Source organism: Xenopus laevis, chromosome 7S (genome assembly GCF_017654675.1).
Source record: "Xenopus laevis strain J_2021 chromosome 7S, Xenopus_laevis_v10.1, whole genome shotgun sequence".
NCBI classification, from domain to species: Eukaryota; Metazoa; Chordata; class Amphibia; order Anura; family Pipidae; genus Xenopus; species Xenopus laevis.
This window is the reverse complement of record NC_054384.1, coordinates 15,095,001-15,117,732: the sequence shown is the minus strand read 5'-3', so window position 1 is coordinate 15,117,732 and position 22,732 is coordinate 15,095,001. Positions and strand designations below refer to the sequence as shown.

Genomic DNA, 22,732 nt, shown 5'->3' with positions numbered 1-22,732 from the left:
TGACTTTCTAATCAAGTAATAATCAAATTTTACTTGCTTGATGATGGATTTTACTCAGCTGAGAAGAATAGCTTCAAATATATATAATATAACTTTTCCAAATGGTGATATTAGTTTTTGTTGAATATGTGTATTTTGTGCAGTATGGTGCAACATCAGTATCAGGCTGGGGCACACAGGTTCCACCAAAAAATCTTAGGTCACAGGCTAAATATCTGTACTTTTATTCATCCTCCTCATCAGCTTCTTTATTCACTTTATATACACAGTATGTATCTATCCTTCACTTTTCTAATTTTTTTTAAAAATAGGGAATGTTGTTATTAAATGTGTACACGTTCATAGGCTGGGTGAGCAAGAGACCCGTTAGCTCATTATATAAGGCTATAGATACATGAAAATAGTGGGGGGATCAGTTCCAGGGTATCAGTTCCAAGCGTGACTATAGAGGAAGCAGATGCCACAGTTGAGGGTGGCCTGTGGAAAAATGGGTTAGCTGCTAACTGAAAATGTATATACTTGCTGCCTGTGATGGCAGGGGCATGTGCATTAAAGCAGACAGGCCAGAGATGGAGGCTGGTGGCAGTGTGGATGAACCCCCTCTATAGAGGCAACCTGAAAATTCATGCACCCGCTGCCTGCGATGGCAGGGGCGCACATTATAAAGGAGGCTGGAACCAGGTAGGTGGCAGTGCGTCCAGACCCCCTTTAAGATTCCTTTGTGGGGTTGTGGGGAAGGCCGACCTGATGTTGCTGGTTCCAATATCTAGCACTGTAAATCAGATGTCATCCCAAATCCAGCATTGAAACTGGGAGTAGGCAGACGAGGCACGTGCCTATGGTGCAACAGTGAGGGCTGTGAGGAAAGGCTTTTGCTAGCCTGAAACGTTGTTGTATATCTGTGGAAGAAAAACCCTTTTCTAATAAAGGCTTTTTTAAAAATACTTCATTGTTCGATGCTGTCTATTTGAAAATTGTGCAACAGTGGGGGGAGCAGAGTAGGAATGTACATCCCCAGTATGACCCACACCCAACCCTAACAAATAGTTGGCCACGTGGGGAACAGTTATGCCCCATGTGGCCCCTTTTCAAGTCACTGACTAACTCAGAGTTAGAGAGCTGAAAAGCAGGAAGAAGTGTTCTGTTATGTTAGACGTCCAGTCACTCCAGCCTTTATACATTACATTTTTGGCTAACTGACTATATTAAAAACATTTTTTTATTTTGCACAGACTATCCATTTACCCAGTTTTTATTTTTACACAGCAAAAAGTGCAGAAGAAAGTTCTAGAAACCATTGCAATTGGATTTGAAATCCTGGTACACCATCAGACAATCAACACAACAAATAACGTTTTATTCCCTAAATATTTATCCACCTGTTGCTTTTGTATGGAAGCCCATTTTCAGGCTCAAAATACAAACAATTTATAAGTGAAATGTGATTCCAAAACTATAATATGTATCTCCTGAGAACAGCTGCGGCAGAACCCAGTGTAGAATACTAATTTTATCTCGTTCTGTTTGCCCGGAACTTGGGGGAAAAGCGTTGAACTCATTAAAACCAGAAATACAGTATTTTGAAAAATGTAGGTATATATATTATATGTCCAGACATACATTAAATGAAAGAGTAAAGCAAGAAAGTAAATGCATGGAGCTAAATCAAACTATAACCCCAGAATGGCTAACAATGATTTCAATGAGTTCTACTTCAATACACACTATATGAAACTTACTGTTAATGCAACTTCTTGAGTAGACGCAGCACAATATACAATTGTACTGTAATTTTCTGAAGTTTTGCTTTAACAGTGTCTGAATTTTATTCACACTTTTGCCATCTCAAAAACAAAAACCAGCAAGTATCTCAAAAATGCTTTGGAAATAAATTACATATTATTTTTAAATACTGTCTTTAGAGAAGGATCTATAAATACTGTTTATAGAGAATGAGCTTTGGGTGGAACAAAAGCAAACAAGATACTATTAATCTGAAAGTAGTTTTTCTACATTATGTTGCTCAAAGGAGAACTATCACTATAAGTAGAATTTAATATACGCTTCAACATACTGAAATAAGAAGCTTAAGAACTAAATATTCTGCATTGTTTCTGAAATAATCAAGTTTATGTTCGCTATTCCTCTTTCAGCATCTGTTTCTCTTCATTCTCTCTTCATGCAGCAGTTGGGTGTCAGATAGTCATTGACAGTTAGATCCAATATATCTTATAGGGGGGCTTCCTTTCCTAGCCGATGTATTAGAACTCACTCAAATAACTGATTCCAGTACAAACAAAATCTAACAAAATAACTGCCTTTTGCACAAATCCTGCATGTAGAGAGACATGATGGCTGGTGATTTTAATAGAGTGAACTCTAATACATCCTCTAGGCAAAAGGAGCCCCATATAAGATATATTGGATCTAACTGTCAATGAATATCTGACACCCAACTCCTGCATGAGGAGAGAATGAAGAGAAACAGATGCTGAGAGAGGGATAGTGAAGGGAAACTTGATTATATCAGAAACGGTACAGAATTTTCAATTAATTGTATTTAGAAAGTTTCTTATTTCAGTATGAGGAAGCTTATATTAAATGTTAATTTTCGCGATAGTGACCCTTTAAAGGGCTCCTTTAAGAAAGTACAGTGTGCAAGGACAATTTTGGATGAAATTCCCAATGATTTTTTTTTTGGTTTGTTGGCACCTTGTTCCTCTGAGGTTTGAAGGTGTGTAGGCTCAAGTCTTTGTACTTGAATGAATGCATCACAAAGAGGGTACTGGAATACAATTAGTGTCACTTCTAGAAATTACTAGACCCTTCCACAAAATCCTTTCATGGATCCAACATTCCCACTTTTTAAAGACGATCTGTTTTTTTCATGTTAATAAAAAAACTGTTCATCATTCAGGACCCTGCTGGGTCCACCATATTCTTAAGCTACCATTCACATCTGGGCCTGCTGTACATGAACATTTCCACTTGGAATACAGTTTCAGCAGCATATCCCTCTGTAGATCTTCATATATTTTAAGGCATGATATTTTAAAGAAGTTTGATATATGACCATAATTTCATATTGATGTACATTCTTAGATAATACATTGATATTTCTTTTAAAACAAATCTATCACTTACTATGGCTACATAATGCTCTAGATCTTTGAAAGTTCTACTCTTACTACTCTTCTTATTGGTTACAGGTTGGTCTGGATGGTAGAAGAGTCTCTGATGCACTTCTGGTTGGTGCATTTATTTTCTACTCCAAAGCTAACTATACACAGGTTAATACCAGAAGTTTGAAGAAAAGCCAGGAACACTTGATAAATGAATGCAGTGAATTAATCTAGAATTCCATGTCACAGAAGGATAGTCTTATGCGTTTCATGGGCACACATTTTAGCCAATGGGAAAACAGCTACAGAACAAACAGTCAGGAATCAATTATTTCATGATGTTAGGCATGAAATGAGAAAGGTAATTTAAATACATTTCTTGCAATTATTTATCAAGTTCAAGTACCTTTTCTTCAGACTTCTGGTGAGTATCTGGTCCTATGCTGGAAAGTCCAGGACATGAGCACCTAGATTTCCGCATCTTTTTTTGGTGAGTGCTACCTATTTCTACTGGACCTTCTCTTCATTATTACATGCAGATTAAATCATGATAACAACAGCAGCTGCATATTTGTGTTTCTCTGACTTCTGTGACTGCTGCCAGCCTGATCCTTAATGTTAAGGGAACCAGATTAATTGTAGATTCTTATTATGCTCCCACTAATAGAGCAGAGTAGATCAATGTATTTGATGTCATATATGTTGTTTTTCGATTCTAAGCTATTCCAGAGATTGATCAACAGTTCTAAGCTTTTCAACTCAGGCACAATAGCACCGCTTGATATATTAATCAGCAGGGTTGCTAAGAAAACATAGATCTAGTTTAATAGGTCGTAACAGTGCACTGTTGCTATTTTCAGTGTTTTGAGCTGCTAGATATTAGATAATGAAGCTATGTGCAAAGTGGATATCGTTATTACAAGCACTACATTTGTGGCCCAGTGTGACTCAGTTTGGACCTTTAATAAGCAAGAATGTGTATTTATTCAAGGGAGGTTGTGTATTATTATATTCTTGATTGTTAGCTGAGAATGGCTTGCCCCCAGTTCTACTGCTTTGTTTGCACATGGTAGAGGTCATTCATATTGAATTCTCTCAACTAAAAGATGAACCTTAGGGGGCTGCAAAAATACAGCTTGGTAGGGGGTCCTAGCATCCTGGGGCATCATGGAGCATCATGGGGCAGCCCCCCCTTTTCAAAAAATGCACATTTTCAATAAACTATGATTTTCTATGTATACAAGTTTAAACAGTCAATAGAGCTGCTTGAATGATGGCATGATGTACAGAGCTTCTCACTTGTGTTCCATTAGCATCCAATCCATTTGACTTTCAAGTTTACTATATTAATACAGCTGTAACGTAAGCAATTTGGATACCCTAGCAACAGTACAAAGAACATTAATGATAGGTGGTCATGAGATCTGTTGCCCAGATGATCAAATTAAATGATCTTTGGCTGATTTGGTCACCAAACCATTAGGCAGCATCAAACTGAAGTTGTTTAGTTCACTTTGCACCTAGAAGTACAACTAGATGAAGGCCACAGCCAACCAGACATGTCCATCACTGACCATCACTGACATAAGTCAGAATGGATATAGATCATAAAAGGTTATTTTTTTAGCTCTATGCATGGATAAAAGATCTGGCAATTCAGTGAAGAATGGTTGAACTGATTGCCAATACCTGCTTGCATGGCATTGTAACTTTAGGGTCTCCTTGTACAAATTTATATTGAATTGTCATCATCTTGACCTTTTTGAAACCTCTTCTGGCCCCGAAACTTTTGCTGAGGTCTCAAATAAGACGTACAATGATTGTCATCATTTTGACCTTGTTCCAAGGGCATGTACACCAACACCTTTATCTTGAATGCAAGATCCCCCTTAAGGGTTGTCCACCTTCCAAAAACTTTTTTCAGTTCAGTTGTTTTCAGATACTGTAGTTCCCCCGAAATAAAGACTTTATTCAATTACTTTTCATTATATATTTTTTACTGTTTTTCTAAAATATAAGTTTAAAGTTGAATGTTCGTGTCTCTTGGTGTTTGAGTCTGACATAGAGTCCTGCAGTGGGTCGGGTACCCACTGGTACCCGCAGGTTACTCGCAAAAACCTGCGGTACCCTGTGGGTTGCAGGTAGAAGTTCCCGGGTGTTGGTATAGACGCGGGTCTGCGGTTCTGCAGGTTTGCGGGTCGCGGGTTGGGCCGCGGGTCTTCTCAATAGTGATTTCTACTCCTTTTTTTCTGATCATGTCTACTTCCGATGATGTCACTTCCGGTTTACAATAACAGCATTTCCTGTTTTACTCCTTTTTTCCTGATCATGTCTACTTCCAATGATGTCACTTCCAGTTTACAATGACAGCACTTCCTGATTCTTGATGGTCAGCGGGTTGCGGGTCTGGGTTGCAGATAAGTTACTTGCGGGTCGGTAGCGGGTCCAAGCAGGTAAGAATGCGGGTTGCGGGTCCAGGTTGTGGATTGCAGTTTGTGGGTACTGGTCGGGAACAGGTTCCAAGAAATGGACCTGCCCAGGACTCTAGTCCGACAGCTCAGTAATTCAGGTGCAGACTTTAAACTGTTACAAAAACTGAGCTTGCAAATGGCAAAATAATGTAATTAAGTCTTGTCAGTCCATGTTATTTATTTATTTTATCTAATAAATTGATAACAGCGTTTACTTCCTATTTTATTACCCTCTGAGTTAGTGTGCCATGGCAGTAAAGTAAAATGTGTTCTATCGCAAAAACTCCTGCCGAAAGAAGATCACATTTCTGGTGTATCATCGTACATAACCTTCAAAAAGGCAAGGCCTCCTTTAACAGAAAGCTATATTATTGCTCTATAAAAGCACAAGTAGAAAATAAAGCATGACAGCTGGATAGTGGAAGCCGACCCTGAGGTTGCATGGGTCCCAAGAATATAGAGGGCCCAGTGAGGCCCTAAATTTATGAGAAATTTCAATATATCTTAGCTGAATAGGTTAACAAATGTTTTGGGGCCCTAAACTGACCTTTCTCACCAGATGGCATCAAGCAAAACATTAAGGTTGGAGCCCACTGATCCAGAGGTCAGCAAAGAGAAAACGGGCTATGATTGGCTAGGGTTTTTTTTCAAGGTCAGGGACCTGGATGTGGGGCTCAGAGGTTGCCTTACTAGATCTTCACAACAGGCAGGAGGATCAGAAGCTTAGCAGATCCCTTCTCTCCCTACAGGTTGTGGAGGTTTTATTCGTCACAGCTGAACGTGACGTGACTCTGGACCCCAAGAGTGAGGTGAGTGTCTAACTTGGTAGTCCTGTGAGGAGGTGGATAACCCTTCAGTGAAACTTGGATAGGATGGCATGATGTAGGCTTCAGCCATGGGCTCAGGGTTAGGGCTTGTTTTTCTGCTGTCCTAGTTGTGCTTTGGTTTCGAGTTATTGTGTGGTGGTACAAGGAGGAGTGGGGGTACTGCAGATCTCGACCATGCAAGATGGAGGACACCATGCTATCCCATGGGGAGCATAGTCTTTCATACTTAAGGTGGCCATACGCGGGCCGATAACAGCTGCCGACAGGCCGAGTCGGCAGCTTATTGGCCCGTGTATGGGGCCCTCTGACGTGCTTCCCTGATTGGTATCTGCCCGAAAGTTGGCCAGATGATGATCAGACGGGACTAAAAATCCAGTCGGATCGCGCCCGCATCTGTTCGTTGATGCTAAATGTATAAGATATACCTGCAGAAATGGTTATTTGGGGAAAACACTTCCACTGTCTGAATTAAAACTCCACAAGCCCTCAACTGCAGCTGCAAAGCTTCTGTGTTTAAGGAAGGAGAACAGGACATAATGCACAAGAAAATGTTACCATCTATTAACATTTCTGTCCCACGTTATTGCATTAACAATGCTTGCGCTAATTATATCTGCTTAAAAAGCCATTAAAATAAAGTGGAGAAAAGCTTCTCAGCAAAGCCTCAATGGCAACGATGAACAATGCCACTTAATCATTTACTTAATAAGCTGGGCTATTTTTTTAAAGAAAAATTAAAGGTCAACTCAAACAGAGATGGGGGGTGGGGGCTGGCTTAGTTTAGAAGCAAGTACCTTGAGTGAATGGCATCAATATGCTCTATATTTAAATCTATCTTTGCGTAATTGCAGCTGCTTTGTAAGACACCCTTTATGGCCAATGTTATCTTGAGCCAATTAGCCTGCCTGGAATTTACCTGAGTTTTTAATTTAAATAGAGACATGATATAATTGACAACTCTCACTGTGAATGAGGAAAATTCTCTGCTCTGAACCAGCAACTTACTGGCCCAAATGACAGGCGGCCTGATACAGACCAAGCACTTGGATGGCCACATTGGGACAATTACTTGGTGACCCCTTGGTGCCAACTTTACAGGCCAATGCGACAATCAATATAACAGCATCCACTTGTATATAAATACAAAGGTTCTGGGAAAGATTGTTCTCTAGGTGAAACAACTGACATGCTCATATTTCAGATGATATAAAATGAGTCTATAATTATAGCACATCCCTATAAAACCAGGCTACAATTTACTTGCCCTTTAAGCACACAGACCAAGGTTAGAATAATAACAGTAAGAAAGAATACAATTTATTCCCTACTACAAAACCTCTAACCTGCAGGAAGAAGGAAATCTGCAAGGTTTCATGTTTTTTTTTTGCCAAGCAGAAAACTATTCTGGTTATAAAAGTCTTTAATTATGTATCAGAAATGCCTCTTAAAAAAGATATTGTTATTGTGGCAGAGGGCTATAAAGGAGGTTTATGGGTCATACAGAGGTTTATGCTCTTTATATACAATGCACATACTGATGTTTTGAAATGATAAATTGTCTGAAAAACTATATTTTTATTTTAGTGGCTGGATGGATGTGTTTTCAATTGCTCGAAAGGAAAAAAGGGCTCTGTATGTTGGTGATGAATGCTCTGAGTGGAGACTGAACTAATCTGCAGCACATTCATTAGAGTATAAATTGCAAACTCCAAACAGCGTAATGCTGAGCGACATGCTTTATACATCTCTCACCCGCTCTGAAATCCCTAAATGCCCAACAATTATTAACTCCAGCCTCTGGTCAGCTCTAGGATTGCTCTCAGACACCGACATACATATTCACTCCATTTGCTTTTTTTTACCTTTTAATATCTACCATCGTCTAATTAATATTCCAAGACATTTGTTCGTTTTTAGTTTTTTAATTCTGCCTCTCTCCAACATGAAATATCTGGTTACTAGTGATGGGTGAATTTGGGGCATTTCGCCGAAAAATGTGCGAATTTCCAGTGAAATTCACGAAACGGCGAAAAAATAGCGAAACTGCGCCTTTTTTTTTTTACGCCGGCCAATTTTCACTGCAGTTTCGTGAATTTATTCGGTGGCAGCGAATCAAGGGAATTCGCCACAAATTCACGCCTGCAGAATAAATTCGCCCATCACTACTGGTTAAGCATTTTATCTTTATTTTAACAGCCAGTGGGAACATTTGTCGTGTATTCTGCTTTGCCACAAAAAAAATCCATTTTTTGCACCAAACAAAAACCAACAACATTATTCTGTCATGGTTTTTATGGTATAGTTTTTATTACTACATTACAATGTATACATTGCGAGTAATTTATTCTACCATTTAAGATGCTATACTTGATCCAATAAATGTATTGTTTTTTAGTTGAAATATTGGTATGTAGGCAGCAATCTCAGGTCATTGTGCTAACCATGCGTTTTCACACAGAGCCAGCATGTCACACATTTCACAATGGAACTGCTTTCGGATAAGCTATTGTTTCTCCTACTCAGTCATATCTATTACAAGGTGGGGCATGGGAGCATTTTTAGCAATGCAGATGTGAGGAAATTTTTATCTGGTTACTTTTCCATTGATCTCCAACTTGCAGTGCAGCAGTGAATAATTACTGACGTTTATCAGAGCACATGACTGGGGGAACCTGGAAAACCAACAGTAGGTCTAGCCCCATGTCAGAGTTCAAAATTAAACACAGAGAATAAAGCTTTACAGTAACAAAATATCTCAGTATACAAATATATAAATAACATTATATGTTTTAGGGGCAGTCATATATCTTGCTTTGCTGGGATTTTTCCATTGAGCCCAAGAAAACACTACATAAGCAGAACCATAGGGGGTTATTTATCAAAGTCTGAATTTATCTGAATATTTTTTTTGCTACAAACTCCGATCAAATCCGCTCGGGTTTTTTTGAGCTTATTTATTATTAAAGTTTCCCGAAAATTTGGTTAGCGGGAAAAAAAATCTGATTTTCACAATTTTTTTGGATTTTTCATCCAACTTTCACGATTTTTTCGGATTTTTCACCCGAAAACTCAGGATGAAACCCAGCGCACATCAAAAAAATCATTGGGAGTTCTCCCATTGACTTATATGCAACCTCAACAGGTCTGAGATGCTGGATTTTTAGATTTGGACTTTTCCATCCTAGGGGTTTAATAAATTCCGAAAAATTTTTGATTTTTTAACAGTCCAATTTTATAAAAAAAAAAAAAAAAAATTGGGATTTTTGCATTCGGAGTTTAGTAAATAACCCCCTTAGTGTCTCTTCTACTTGATGGACCCCATGTCTTATAAAAGCACAATTCATAGAGCTAGGTGCCCAATGATGGGCATTTACACGTTCTCATGCAGGGCACCTATGCATAACCATATTTCATGAGGTAGACTGAGACAGATGTCATAATACCTTTGCAATTAGCAAGGGAGATGGCCAAGTGATTAAACTAAATTTTCAATCACCACTGAGGTCATGGGCAGCCGGAAATAGCTGAAATGGAATATTATGGGCATAAGGGGCATCAGGAAAAAGACCCCAAAATTGTTCATAGCCTGAACAAGCAAATGTATGCTAGCATAAACAATACCTTGGCTATTGACAGCTCGCCTTCCAAAGATATCCCGGGGCAGCTGAGGTTTTTATCTTGAATATAAAACTCCAGCCACATGAACCAATCACATACAGTTATAAGCTTATAGAGAACTCCTTTATAATGCCTAGTAATCCGATTCATACAGAGCTTTGGCATTTGTGTTTACTTTGAAACTCATTAGGGACGAGAATCATTCGCTCAGTGACTGTACCACCTGCTCTGAGAGTCAGACACTAGATCTTCACTAAGTAGATTAAGTTATAATGCCTTCAAACCCATTTGAGAAGTTTATCTGTTAAATACTATGCAGGAAACACAGAGATACTCATTCCATGAGCTTGTTCAAGTTGTCCTACAGTTTCTTCCTACAGAAGACAAAATCTGTCTCCAGTGGAGAAGAAAAACAACATTGTACAACTCAAATGCTTGATAGATCCAGTGTCGGACTTGCCCACCTTATACCAGGAAAACTCCTGGTGGGCCCAAGTCTCAGTGGGCCCTTATGCTATTAAACAGTTGACCTATTTCATAGCAATTCTCTATTTTTATGAATGTAAAGAAAAGAGACTAGGAGAATAGAAGTTGAGTGAGGAGAGGAAGAATAATAGTATTGAGGGTTGGCGCCTGGTCTAAGGTTTTTTGGTGGGACCCTGGTATCAATAAAGTTTACTCATTCTTCTCAGACGCCTATGAGTAAGCATGTATTATGCAGAACAAGCAAATGGTGCATATGTCTGTGATGAAAGGGCAATCCAAAGGTTGTATAACATCTGAAAACACTCAGAGAAGAATGTGGAATGATGTTACTCTTGCGGGAGTTTCCCTTGCTTTTCTAAAGGCAGAGGTTCTGCTTTGGCTCAGTCTAAGGCTTGTGTCATATCAGCTCTCAGTAATTATACTGGAGGAATGGCCCATGGGCTTATTTATCAAAAATCTATTTTGTGAGGTTTTAGAAGTTTTTTCTACTTTGAATTAATTCCCAATTGGGAAAAAATATCTGAGTATGAAAAACTCGATACAATACAATTGTGGAAAAAAATTTGATTACCTCAAATTTGTGAGTTTATGAGCTAAAAAAAAACCTTGGAAATCTTGAATTAAAAAAATGACTTGAATTTTGTCTAGGACAACTCCAATTGACTTCTACATGAACTCCATGAAACATCTTTCATCATTTGAAGCCAGGATACATTTAGCACAAAAGTTACTAGAAGTAGATATGACCACAGATATCCCAGTTGTCTCAGGATATTTCATATACTTAATGGGTTATTTATTAAATGCAAGGCAGGGTAAAAAGTGCAAAAAGAATCCAGGTGAATGCTTGGCATTCAGACGAGCAAGTTAGGAAGTGCAGGCCACAACTGGGAACATACTAGAACACTGCCGATCTGGCCAGAACATCACAGCAAATATAAAAGAACAAAACCCATAAAGGAGCAGCAAGGCATATAAGATAGGTGAGATATTTACTCATCAACCAGAACTGTAAATTCATGCAGTAGCCTTAAAATGGTTGTATAAATGTGCATATTATAAGAAATAATAATAATACCTAAGGATGTTAGAACTTGAAGCTACAGGATCAATATTGAAGTACTCGGCTCATTGTTTTTTATGGACATAGAACTCATTGGTCTTGGGAATAAAACTGTCATGATTGGCTCCCTAAATCCAGAACAGGTGCTAAGCTCCCTGGTCACGGCTCTGCTTCTTCCTGTAACATAGTAACATAGTAAGTAAGGTTGAAAAAAGACACACGTCCATCAAGTTCAACCTTTTAGTTTTTTTGTTTTTTTTTTAATTTGCTTAACTGCTAGTTGATCAGAAGAAGGCAAAAAAAAAAAAAAACCATCTGAAGCCTCTCCAATTTGCCTCAGAAGGGGAAAAAAATCCTTCCTGACTCCAAAATGGCAATGGGACCAGTCCCTGGATCAACTTGTACTATGAGCTATCTCCCATAACCCTGTATTCCCTCACTTGCTAAACACCATCCAACCCCTTCTTAAAGCTATCTAATGTATCAGCCTGTACCACTGATTCAGGGAGACAATTCCACATCTTCACAGCTCTCACTGTAAAAAAAACCCTTCTGAATATTTAGGCGGAACCTCTTTTCTTCTAATCTTTTTTTACGCTGGTGTCCGCTGGCGAAAATGCGCCTAGCATCCAAAAAAACGGGAATTCGCCGCAAATTCACGACTGGCGAATAAATTCGCCCATCACTAATAAAATCCAATATTAGTTGTTAACATTCTCAGAAACAATATTTGGCCATATTAATTATGTCCCTCCAATGGTATTTCCAGTTTTATTTTCAATAACGTGCACCACCTCGGTAAACCCGGCTTAAGGTCAGTAATCATCTCAGATCACAAAGCAGCATTTACAGAGCAGAAAGAGTTGTTCAAATTGAATTTATGAGTCATTTTAATTCATTTATTAAACACTCAGTTCTGCTTTTACAACTGGTTTTCATCTAAAGCATCTTTCCTAACGAGGCATAATACAGCTTCATTCATTCTGCAGCTTTCACTGTCTCACCGGCCTCTTATTCTCAGGGGAGATAAGTCTTTTATGCATGTAAAGTCCAGAGGAAGAATGTCCATTACCTGTTCTCTCTTTGTAACATAAGATCCACTTATTCAGGTCTGCTCAATAAATAACTGATGTGATTAAAGGAGGAGAATTGCATTAGAATTCTAGAGACCTGTCACAACATAAATTGAGATATCATCATTGCTGGCACGTTTCTGTATCTTACCCTAATATCCCTTGAACATAGTTTTCTTTCGCTGTTTAACCTTTCTGTCTAACAATATTTTAGGACTGGCTCTAGTACAATAATGATAAAACATGTATTCTAGCTAAAGATCTTAAAAATAGTGACATGTGGAATCACAGTGACTTGAATGCTACAAATCGGGGAAGCAATTCTACTTAAAATGAAGCTCAAGGTTATTCTTCAACATGATTCCCAATGAATACATTTCTTAGGGAGGGGGTTGAAAAAGTCTTGGAAACACAAAGATATCTTAAATGCTGGTATTCTGCGGTGTCCTTAAATAATCTATGGCACGTGAGCTTTTTGCAAAATTGGATGGGTAGGGTTCATGTGGTTTATAACTGGCCTTTAGTTGGCCAAAGGCAAATTTGTTTTTCATGTTTATTTTCACCTGTGTTTACTGCTAGAATTTTTTTTTAAAACTATAGTGAAAAGTTCTCACAATTTTCAGAAAACTACTCCGACCAAATACACAGACTTTTTCACCCATTTATCAATATATTTTTCTGAAAAAAATTTGTCACCTAAAGGATTTGTCACCTAAAACTGAGAATGTTTCTAATTTGACCCCCAAAAACCACAAAATCTTCCAATTAATGCACGAAACCCAGCTCAGATCAGGATATCAAAGGGACATCTGTCATTGACTTCTACATGAACTCGGCAGGTCTGAGTTGGAGTACTTTTTTATTCTGACTTTTTAACACCATCGTGGTTTAATAAATCACTAAAAATGTTAGGATTTTTTTTCCTACCAGAAAAAAAATTGGACTTTAATAAATAACCCCCTTAGTGTTTTTCAGGTTGGTTCTGCCTCAGCCAAGTATTTGGCCCATCAGGGAGCAGCATCATAGTTTGGGGAAAATTGTCCAAAGAGATAAAAGGAACATCTCTTCTTCTAGCCCACATGCAATGGATTTTTAGTCATTGCAGACATATTAATGAAGAGATTTGTCTAAAGTTGGCCGCACACTGTCTGATAAAAGCTGCTGACCTGGCCCTTCATCAGTTTATTGGCCCATGTAGGAAGTACCCTGATGACCTTGGCAACCAGTATGTCAGGTTAAAAAATCCAGTTTGGTGTGTTTATAACAATAATCACCAACCAAGTAGCTCGCGAGCAACATGTTGCTCACCATCCCCTTGGATGTTGCACCCAGTGGCCTCAAATTTTTGAATTCCAGTCATGGAGGCAAGTTTTGGTTGTATAAAAACCAGATGTACTGCCAAACAGAACCTCCTGTAGGCTGCCAGTCCACATATGAGCCACCAAGTAGCCAAGCCAAGTAGGAATTTTTTGCATGCTTGTGTTGCTCCCCAACTCGTTTTAGTTTTTAATGTGGCTCACTGGAAAAAAAGGTTGGGTACCCCTGGTTTATATGGTCCTATTCTGACAAGCATTATAATCCTAACATTGTCCTAAAACAATGTGTGTCAGGCAGATTTGGCCCAGCATCTAGGTGGCAAATCAGGCAAAGAACCTCTTGCATGGTCACATTGCCATAAGAGAGGATCTTCCTCAAGCTTAAAGAGTGTTCCTGTTCATTAAATGTTTTTGCAACAGAGCAGCAGTTTGCAGCAGCATCCTGCTAAATAAAGCACCAACTTGGGTTGTGGACCTTTGCTACCAGTGTTGCAAATTTTCTTCTTTGTAAAAATGATTTTACATGAGCCCTTCTTGATCCTGTGGGATACTTATAGTATACCATTTATTGGTCCCTCCTTCAAATGTACCAGCTGCATGCGGATGCACATACACACACACATATTACAGAGGAGCACAGAATCACATTGCCCATTGCTCCAATAATCCTGACGGAGCATTTCCTCTTCAAATCTGACAGACTGAATTCATTTAAAACCTAATAAATAATTGGTTAACTTGGCTGGTACTTCAGTATCATAATAGGGGGCTATTACAGTAATAAAAAATCACGCAATGTTCTCCATCCAGATTGCCATTTAATGAGATATCCCTGTAATGCTTCAAATATATAATAGACTAGGCAGCAAAATGTTTGTGCAACAGTAGAAACGAGAAAACGGAAAGCTGCCAGCATTACAAAACATGGACATGCTGTGATATCTGGAACATAACAAACAATGACTACGTTTCAATACACGACACATGGTGTAATACAACAGGCCAAGGAGATAATGCTCTGAAATCACTCTCGATTCCAGCGCCATAGTTTGTGCTTTGGAACGCTCCTCTGCAAGAGGGATTAAAGGTCTGAGATTTTGCAGATGTTTGTGATAAATATGGAATTACTGCTCTACATTCTGTAACAACCCAAAGTGAAAATTATAAGGAAGGGTTTCAGGCTATCATTTCAATAAGATCATAGTGTTCTGAGTCCCAAAACGCAAAAGGAATAAATCTCAGAATTGGATTTTGCCCAACTTAAGCAGAAAGGGACATTTGAAAAAAACACAATAAGTAAGACAATTAGATATTTAGTATTTCTTGGATGTATTTTTAAACCAGGCAAGCTTTAGACCCGAGTAGGAAACTGGTATAATATGAAGCTGGGAGGTAAGTGTAAATATATATGAATCAGTAATATCCAGCCTGCAGCACTCCAACTGTATTTCAGCTGGAGGTCTGCAAGTTTAGCTGCATAGTGTACTGTATAGTTTTAATCTTTCACACAAATAGCTTAATCACTATCACCAGTGATAGGACCGTTCCTTCAATAGGAACTCAATCTCAGCCACCAAATAAAGTGAGAAAGGTCACTCAGAGGACCCAAATGTAAAGGCACTAATCAAAAGGAAAATGTGGTCCTGGTGCAATAGCTTGAACCCTCAGCATAGGGAGCCAACTGTGAACAATAGAGCCTGGGCAATTGGCAACTCCAAAGGATTCCACAAAGGGTCATGAAATATAAAAATAAAGAAAGGTTATTCAAAGTTGCATCCACCAAAATACCAGAATATCTCTGTGTTGGCTCAAAGTAATTTCCAACATTACTTTAGGCCTTGACCTCTACAAGTTCTACAGTCTGGCAGGTGTCACTTGGGAAACTAATTCAGCCTACAATCTTCCTGGTGGAGCATGCAGTTGCTCTTACTAGCCTACAATGTTTATCTCACATAACCAGAAAGAGCTATTTACTGCTGTGGATAGGAATTGTCAGACAGTCCCTAACTGCTCTGCAGGGAAACAATCATACTTAGGAACAGCAGGGGGAGCCCCCGCCTTACTTTCCAACCATGCAGAACTCAAGCAGCTTTGTTTGTTTCCCTGTAGAGCAGTCAGCAACTGTGTAGAGATTTGTATTGGATTTTATTTTTGCCTTTACATCCCCTTTACTGTTTCCAACTCCAGCTGCAGGGACAAAGATCATGGAGCCAGATTTAAATAGATAAACTGCGATTCTATTTGGAGGATTATTTTGCTGCAGCCACTTGTTCTGCAGAGTTGGAGAAAGTTTGTATTAAACAATACAAAAACTATAAAATCCACATTAGATTACATGACAACACAGGACCCAGTGCAGTCTGTATATTCTGATTATTAATGATTCTTGCTGTATCAGCTTCTGGCAGATATTATTTGACTTGCGCTGTTTTGATAATTTATGACAATTCCTAAGCAGCCCAAACCACACTGAGCATGTGCACAGTCTTGGTCTTGCAAAGATGTTAAACAAAGTTACAAGATGGTGACCCCCTGTAGCCAACTTTGAAAGCACAAATCATTTGTTTGATTAGGCTTGTGGTGCAGTAAGTTCATGTTTATGTTTAGTATACAAAATACAACATTTCTAGCCTTATTCTATTTAAAGACTTTACTTCCCCTTTAATAGTCACATTCATTTTTAGGCATTGTGGATTTTAAATGTCCATCTATGTTGGTGAGCTTGACCATTTTTAAGTCTTTTTGGGTGCGCTTTTCCCATGTATTGCTTTAAAGATGGAGAATGCCTATTAAGGTATGTACAATGATATGCAATACCCCTGCCATATAAACCAGTGCTAGGTGCTAGCAATCATATTAAATTTGAAATGCTTAACTGTAAGTCAGCAACAAAAAAAATAAAACAAGTGCAAATGAAGAGGAATTACAAAAGCTTTAAAATGCACCTCTCAACAACATACTAAAATACATTCATAGAAAATACAATGAGAGACACAATTCTTTCCATTCTTCTTTACTTTCATACCAGCGCATTTCCCTTTAATTTCTGGTCGCATCCGATGAAAATGAAATGAATGCAAAGAATGGCAATTAAGCTGCTCGTGGATCTATAGAGCAACAAACAACATCATAAAGAATAAACCATCATCTGTCAGAGACTGTTGGTGGACAGAGCATAACTGAGCATTGCATTTCATTAGGGATTTTTTGTGTAAGCCATAAAACCATTTATCTTTTCCATTTTCTGAATATTTTAGAAACGACAAGAGAGTAATGAGTAATCAAAAGATTTTGACACTTCATTTTAGGCTGAGAAAAATATAAAATGTATTAATTAGAACTATTCATCTGTTGCATTAAAGGAACCATAACACCAAAAAATGGGGGCAGCCATTCAAAGCTGAAAAGGGGGAAAAGGCTCAGGATACACAGCAGATAACAGATAAGGCCTTTAGTATATACTGTAGAACTTATCTGTTATCTACTGTGTATCCTGTGCTTGAATGGCTGCCCCCATGGCCACACAGCAGCTTGTTTATATAAACTATAGTTGTACTTATCTGTTGTGTATCCTGTGCTTGAATGGCTGCCCCCATGGCTACACAACAGCTTGTTTATATAAACTATAGTAGTACTTATCTGTTATCTACTATGTATCCTGTGCTTGAATGGCTGCCCCCATGGCTACACAACAGCTTGTTCATATAAACTATAGTAGTACTTATCTGTTATCTACTGTGTATCCTGTGCTTGAATGGCTGCCCCCATGGCTACACAGCAGCTTGTTTATATAAACTATAGTTGTACTTATCTGTTGTGTATCCTGTGCTTGAATGGCTGCCCCCATGGCTACACAACACCTTGTTTATATAAACTATAGTAGTACTTATCTGTTATCTACTGTGTATCCAGTGCTTGAATGGCTGACCCCATGTCTACACAGCAGCTTGTTTATATAAACCATAGTAGTACTTATCTGTTATCTACTGTGTATCCTGTGCTTGAATGGCTGCCCCCATGGCTACACAGCAGCTTGTTTATATAAACTATAGTAGTACTTATCTGTTATCTACTGTGTATCCTGTGTTTGAATGGCTGCCCCCATGGCTACACAGCAGCTTGTTTATATAAACTATAGTAGTACTTATCTGTTATCTACTGTGTATCCTGTGCTTGAATGGCTGCCCCCATGGCTACACAACAGCTTATTTATATAAACTATAGTAGTACTTATCTGTTATCTACTGTGTATCCTGTGCTTGAATGGCTGTCCCCATGGCTACCAAGTTTTCAGAATAAAAAAAAATTTCTTTATTATCCAGTTTTATAGCTTTTGTTCCAGATATTGCATGCAATCATTTATAGATTATTTTCGGATGCTGTACTCTTATATATTTCCCCAAAGGCGGCTAAAGATGACCACATTGTATCAAGTATATATTGCTTGTTGCAGGCATAACTATTCCGGTGCTCCTGAAGGGGCAATAAACTTGAGAGTGCACACAGTACTCATTGGCCTGCTACTAGAAATATATTAGGACCACAATATAATATAAAGGCAAACTTAAAATATAAATATAAAAATATTAAAATATAAATATAAAAAATATTAAAATATAAATATAAAAAATATTAAAATATAAATATAAAAATTAACAAAATATAAATACAAAAAACATGAATATATAAATATATAAAATATACAATATAAAGGCAACACTGTGATAAGTTGAATAACTGCACTTACTTATTTCTTTCCAAGTTGAGAAGTAGTCGTATATCTTTAGCTTTTAGTAGCACTTTCATCGTTGGTGGATGACTCTGAAAAAAGTATTACAAATAGCAGGGCCAATGTCATAATGTGATTTATAAGTGCTATTGTATACTTTAATATCTATTCATATATGTAGTGATGGGCGAATTTGGGGTGTTTTGACGTATAATTTGCGAATTTCCTGTGAAATTTGCGAAATATCGAAAAATTTGCGAAACTTCCATTTTTTTGACGCTGGCTAATTTTCAATGGCGAATTTTGGCGGCGGTTTCGCAAATTTATTCGCCGCAAATTTGCGAACGTCGCGCGACGTTCGCCAATAGGCGTTCGCGTCAAAATCGTTCGACCATTCGACCATTCGATCGCTAAAATCGAACGATTTTCGTTCGAATCGAACGATCGAAGCCATTGGATTGAATGAAATCATTCGATCGAATGGCTTCGATCGTTCGATTCGAACGAAAATCGTTCGATCGAACGATTAAAATCCTTCGATCGTTCGAATCGAACGATTTTCGGATGTTCGAAGTTCGCGAACTGTTCGCGAACTGTTTGCATTTTTTGCCGGTGTTCGCGAGCGGCGTTCGCGAACACATACTCGGCGGTTCGCTACATCCCTACCCATCACTACATATATTTTAATAGAAGCAATAACTTTAACACAATGTGGCGTAGAACACTGCATTATTGTTAATTACAGGTATGGGACCTGTTATCTTTCTGTAATTTGTATCTCCATACCTTAAGTCTACTAAAACATCAATTAAACATTAATTAAACCCAATAGGATTGTTTTGCATCCAATAAGGATTAATGTAGCTTAGTTGGGAAGAAGTACATGGTACTGTTTTATTACTACAAGTATGGGACCTGTTATCCAGAATGCTCGGGACCTGGTGTTTTCCGGATAATGGATCTTTCCGTAATTTGCATCTTCATACCTTACGTCTACTAGAAAATCATATAAGCATTAAATAACCCCAAAAGGCTGGTTTTGCCTCCAATAATGATTAATTATATCTTAGTTTGGATCAAGTACAATGTACTGTTTTATCACTACGGAGAAAAAGGAAATCAAGTGAAAAATTTGAATTATTTGGATAAAATGGGGTCTATGGGAGACAGCCACTCCGTAATTTGGAGCTTTCTGGATAACGGGTTTCCGGATAACGGATCCTAGACCTGTAAAGAAGAAAATAAATATTGCACATTGTTTATTGCTTCTGCGCTTGTTAGAATATAAGATATAAATATCCTATATATATGTAGGTATAAGAATAATTACTGCAGCATTCAAGAACCTTTATAGAATGTAATGTTGCCTGGTAGGTTTTAGAAGAGCATCCATAATAAAACTCATGCTAAAGGTGCCTCCTATAAACGCAATCGTTACTGCAGGCTTTATGGGCCATTTAAAAAAATTAAGACCAACTGGGCTCAATTAAGATAGAACAGTCCTATACAATATTGTATGTTTTTCAAAGTCGTGCCAGTTTATTTGAAAATAAAGTCCTCCAATACTCGTGAATAAAGAATTCATGATTTATTTATATTTTCCTATATAACAGGTTGCAGCATTCTACAGTAAAATAAAGTTTCTCCTCATTTTTAAACAGAATGTATAAAGGACAAGTCAAATATTATCCTTTGAGATTTTCCTCCTCCCCAGGGGCCGGTAGCTACAGTAGCTGGCAACTGCACAGAGACTAGATATAATGGATGACTGTAGGAAGCACTTCTTGGGGAGCAGTTAGAGTTTCCAGTTCTGTTTTTCCCTGTAGTTAGAGAGTAGGCTTTTTCACTTTTTTTGTGGTGTGGGATTTTTAAAGCATAAAAGCACACAAACACACATTGCAAATTATTGATATCGTGTGCCTCCGAGCTGTGTCTGCTGAATGGTTATTATATGTATCTGATTCTCTCTCTCTTATTAAAACCTTCGCCCCAATATAATATTCTGATATAAATGCCATTTATACATGGGGCACATTTACTTAGGGTCGAATATCGAGGGTTAATTAACCCTCGATATTCGACTGCCGAATTAAAATCCTTCGCCTTCGAATATCGAAGTCGAAGGATTTTGCGCAATTCGTTCAATCGAACGATCAAAGGAATAATCGTTCAATCGAACAATTAAATCCTTCGAATCGAACGATTCGAAGGATTTTAATCCATCGATCGAAGGATTATCCTTCGATCAGAAAAACCTTGGAAAGCCTATGGGGACCTTCACCATAGGCCAACATTGGCCCCGGTAGGTTTTAGGTGGCGAACTAGGGGGTCGAAGTTTTTTTTAAAGAGACAGTACTTCGATTATCGAATGGTCGAAAGTTTGAACGATTTTTAGTTCGAATCGTTCGATTTCAAGTCGAAGGTCGTAGTCGAAGGTTGAAGTAGCCAATTCGATGGTCGAAGTAGCCAAAAAAACCTTTCGAAAATCAAAATTTTTTTCCTCTATTCCTTCACTCGAGGTTAGTGAATGGGCCCCTTAACATTAGCTAAAACTGAACACTGGGGATTGGAAGCCTCACTATACACCCCTCTGTAGGCTGCTGTACTTCCCCATTGCTCCACCATAAAAGCTACAAAAACAAAAGAACAGAGAGGGCTTTTTTTTTTTGAGTAGTGGTTTTATGGAGGAGACAGCTGTTTTAGGCTCTGTCATATCTGAAAACCCCTTAGAGCAGTGATCTCCAACCAGTGGCTCTCTAGCAACATGTTGCTCACCAACCCCTTGAATCTTGCTCCCAGTGGCCTTAAAACAGGTGCTTGTTTTTGAATTCCTGGCTTGGAGACAAGTTGGGATTGCTTAAAAACCAGGTGTCAGATAGAGTCTTTTGTAGGCTATCAGTCCACATAGGGGCTGAAACAATAGGCAATTACATTTTATTTGGCTTGTGTTGCTCCCCAACTCTTTTACATTTGAATGTGGCTCATGGGTAAAAAAGGTTGAGGACCCCTGCCTTACAGCGGCAATAGCTATGTTTTTGCTAGATTGAGAACCTGTAAGCACCTTCTTACTGTGCCAACCTGACGACCAGCTGTCTAAAGATCCCCATAGACGCAAAGATTTCTCTTGTCGAACAACCGATTTTAGTGAAGTCCGACCAATCCTGCGAAATTATCGTGCGGTTAGTGGGATTTGAACGATCGAACATTTTACGATTTTTCGGCCGACATCTGTCAGGAAATTGATTGGCCAGGTTTGTCGGTCCCAGTGCAATCTATCTATGTTTGCAGGGCCAAGCAGGCAGCTACCCTTTGTTTTCCTGGCAAATTGATCTTTTTAGTTGATGGACAATTCGTACGATTGTTCCGAGATAATCGTGGTCTCACGATGATGATCTGATCTTTTAAAAATCTCAACATCTATGGCCAGCTTCAGTCTCTTATCCTTAGCTCTCCAGATGTTGTACTACAACTCCAATGATTCTTCATCCCTTAATTATATTTTAAAGACTGTTGGGAATTGTAATTCTGCCACATTTGAGGACCCAAGGTTATGAAACATGGGTCTAATGTCTTGGGATTAGGGTCAATAATGACCCAACAGTAAATGCTTCTTTATCCCCTTACAATTCCAAGGCCCTCAGCCCGACATTATTTACCCTCTATACATATTATTTGTAGTTATGGGTAGGAATGCACCAAATCCAGGATTCGGTTCGGGATTCGACCAGGATTCGGCCTTTTTCAGCAGGATTTAGCCGAATCCTTCTGCCTGGACGAACCAAATCAGAATCCTAATTTGCATATGCAAATTAGGGATGGGGAGGGAAATCATGTTTTGTCACAAAACAAGGAAGTAAGAAATGTTCTCCCCTTCCCACCCCTAATTTGCATATGCAAATTACTATTCAATTCAGGATTCGGCCAAATCTTTTGCAAAGGATTCGGGGGTTCGGCCGAATCCAAAAAAGTGGATTCAGTGCATCCCTAGTTATGGGAGTCCTTTCAAAACATCAGTCAATGAGTGGAG

The 22,732-nt window shown here is 38.5% G+C and overlaps 1 protein-coding gene across 1 annotated transcript in view; it reads right to left on the bottom strand.

Moving 5' to 3' along the window:
• adam12.S (ADAM metallopeptidase domain 12 S homeolog) overlaps positions 1 to 22,732 on the bottom strand; it is a 293,766-nt gene that overhangs the window by 216,749 nt on the left and 54,285 nt on the right. The window contains exon 3 of the mRNA XM_018227401.2: positions 18,724 to 18,797. Coding sequence (XP_018082890.1) covers positions 18,724 to 18,797 — 74 coding nt within the window. The remainder of the gene's footprint in view (positions 1 to 18,723; positions 18,798 to 22,732) is intronic.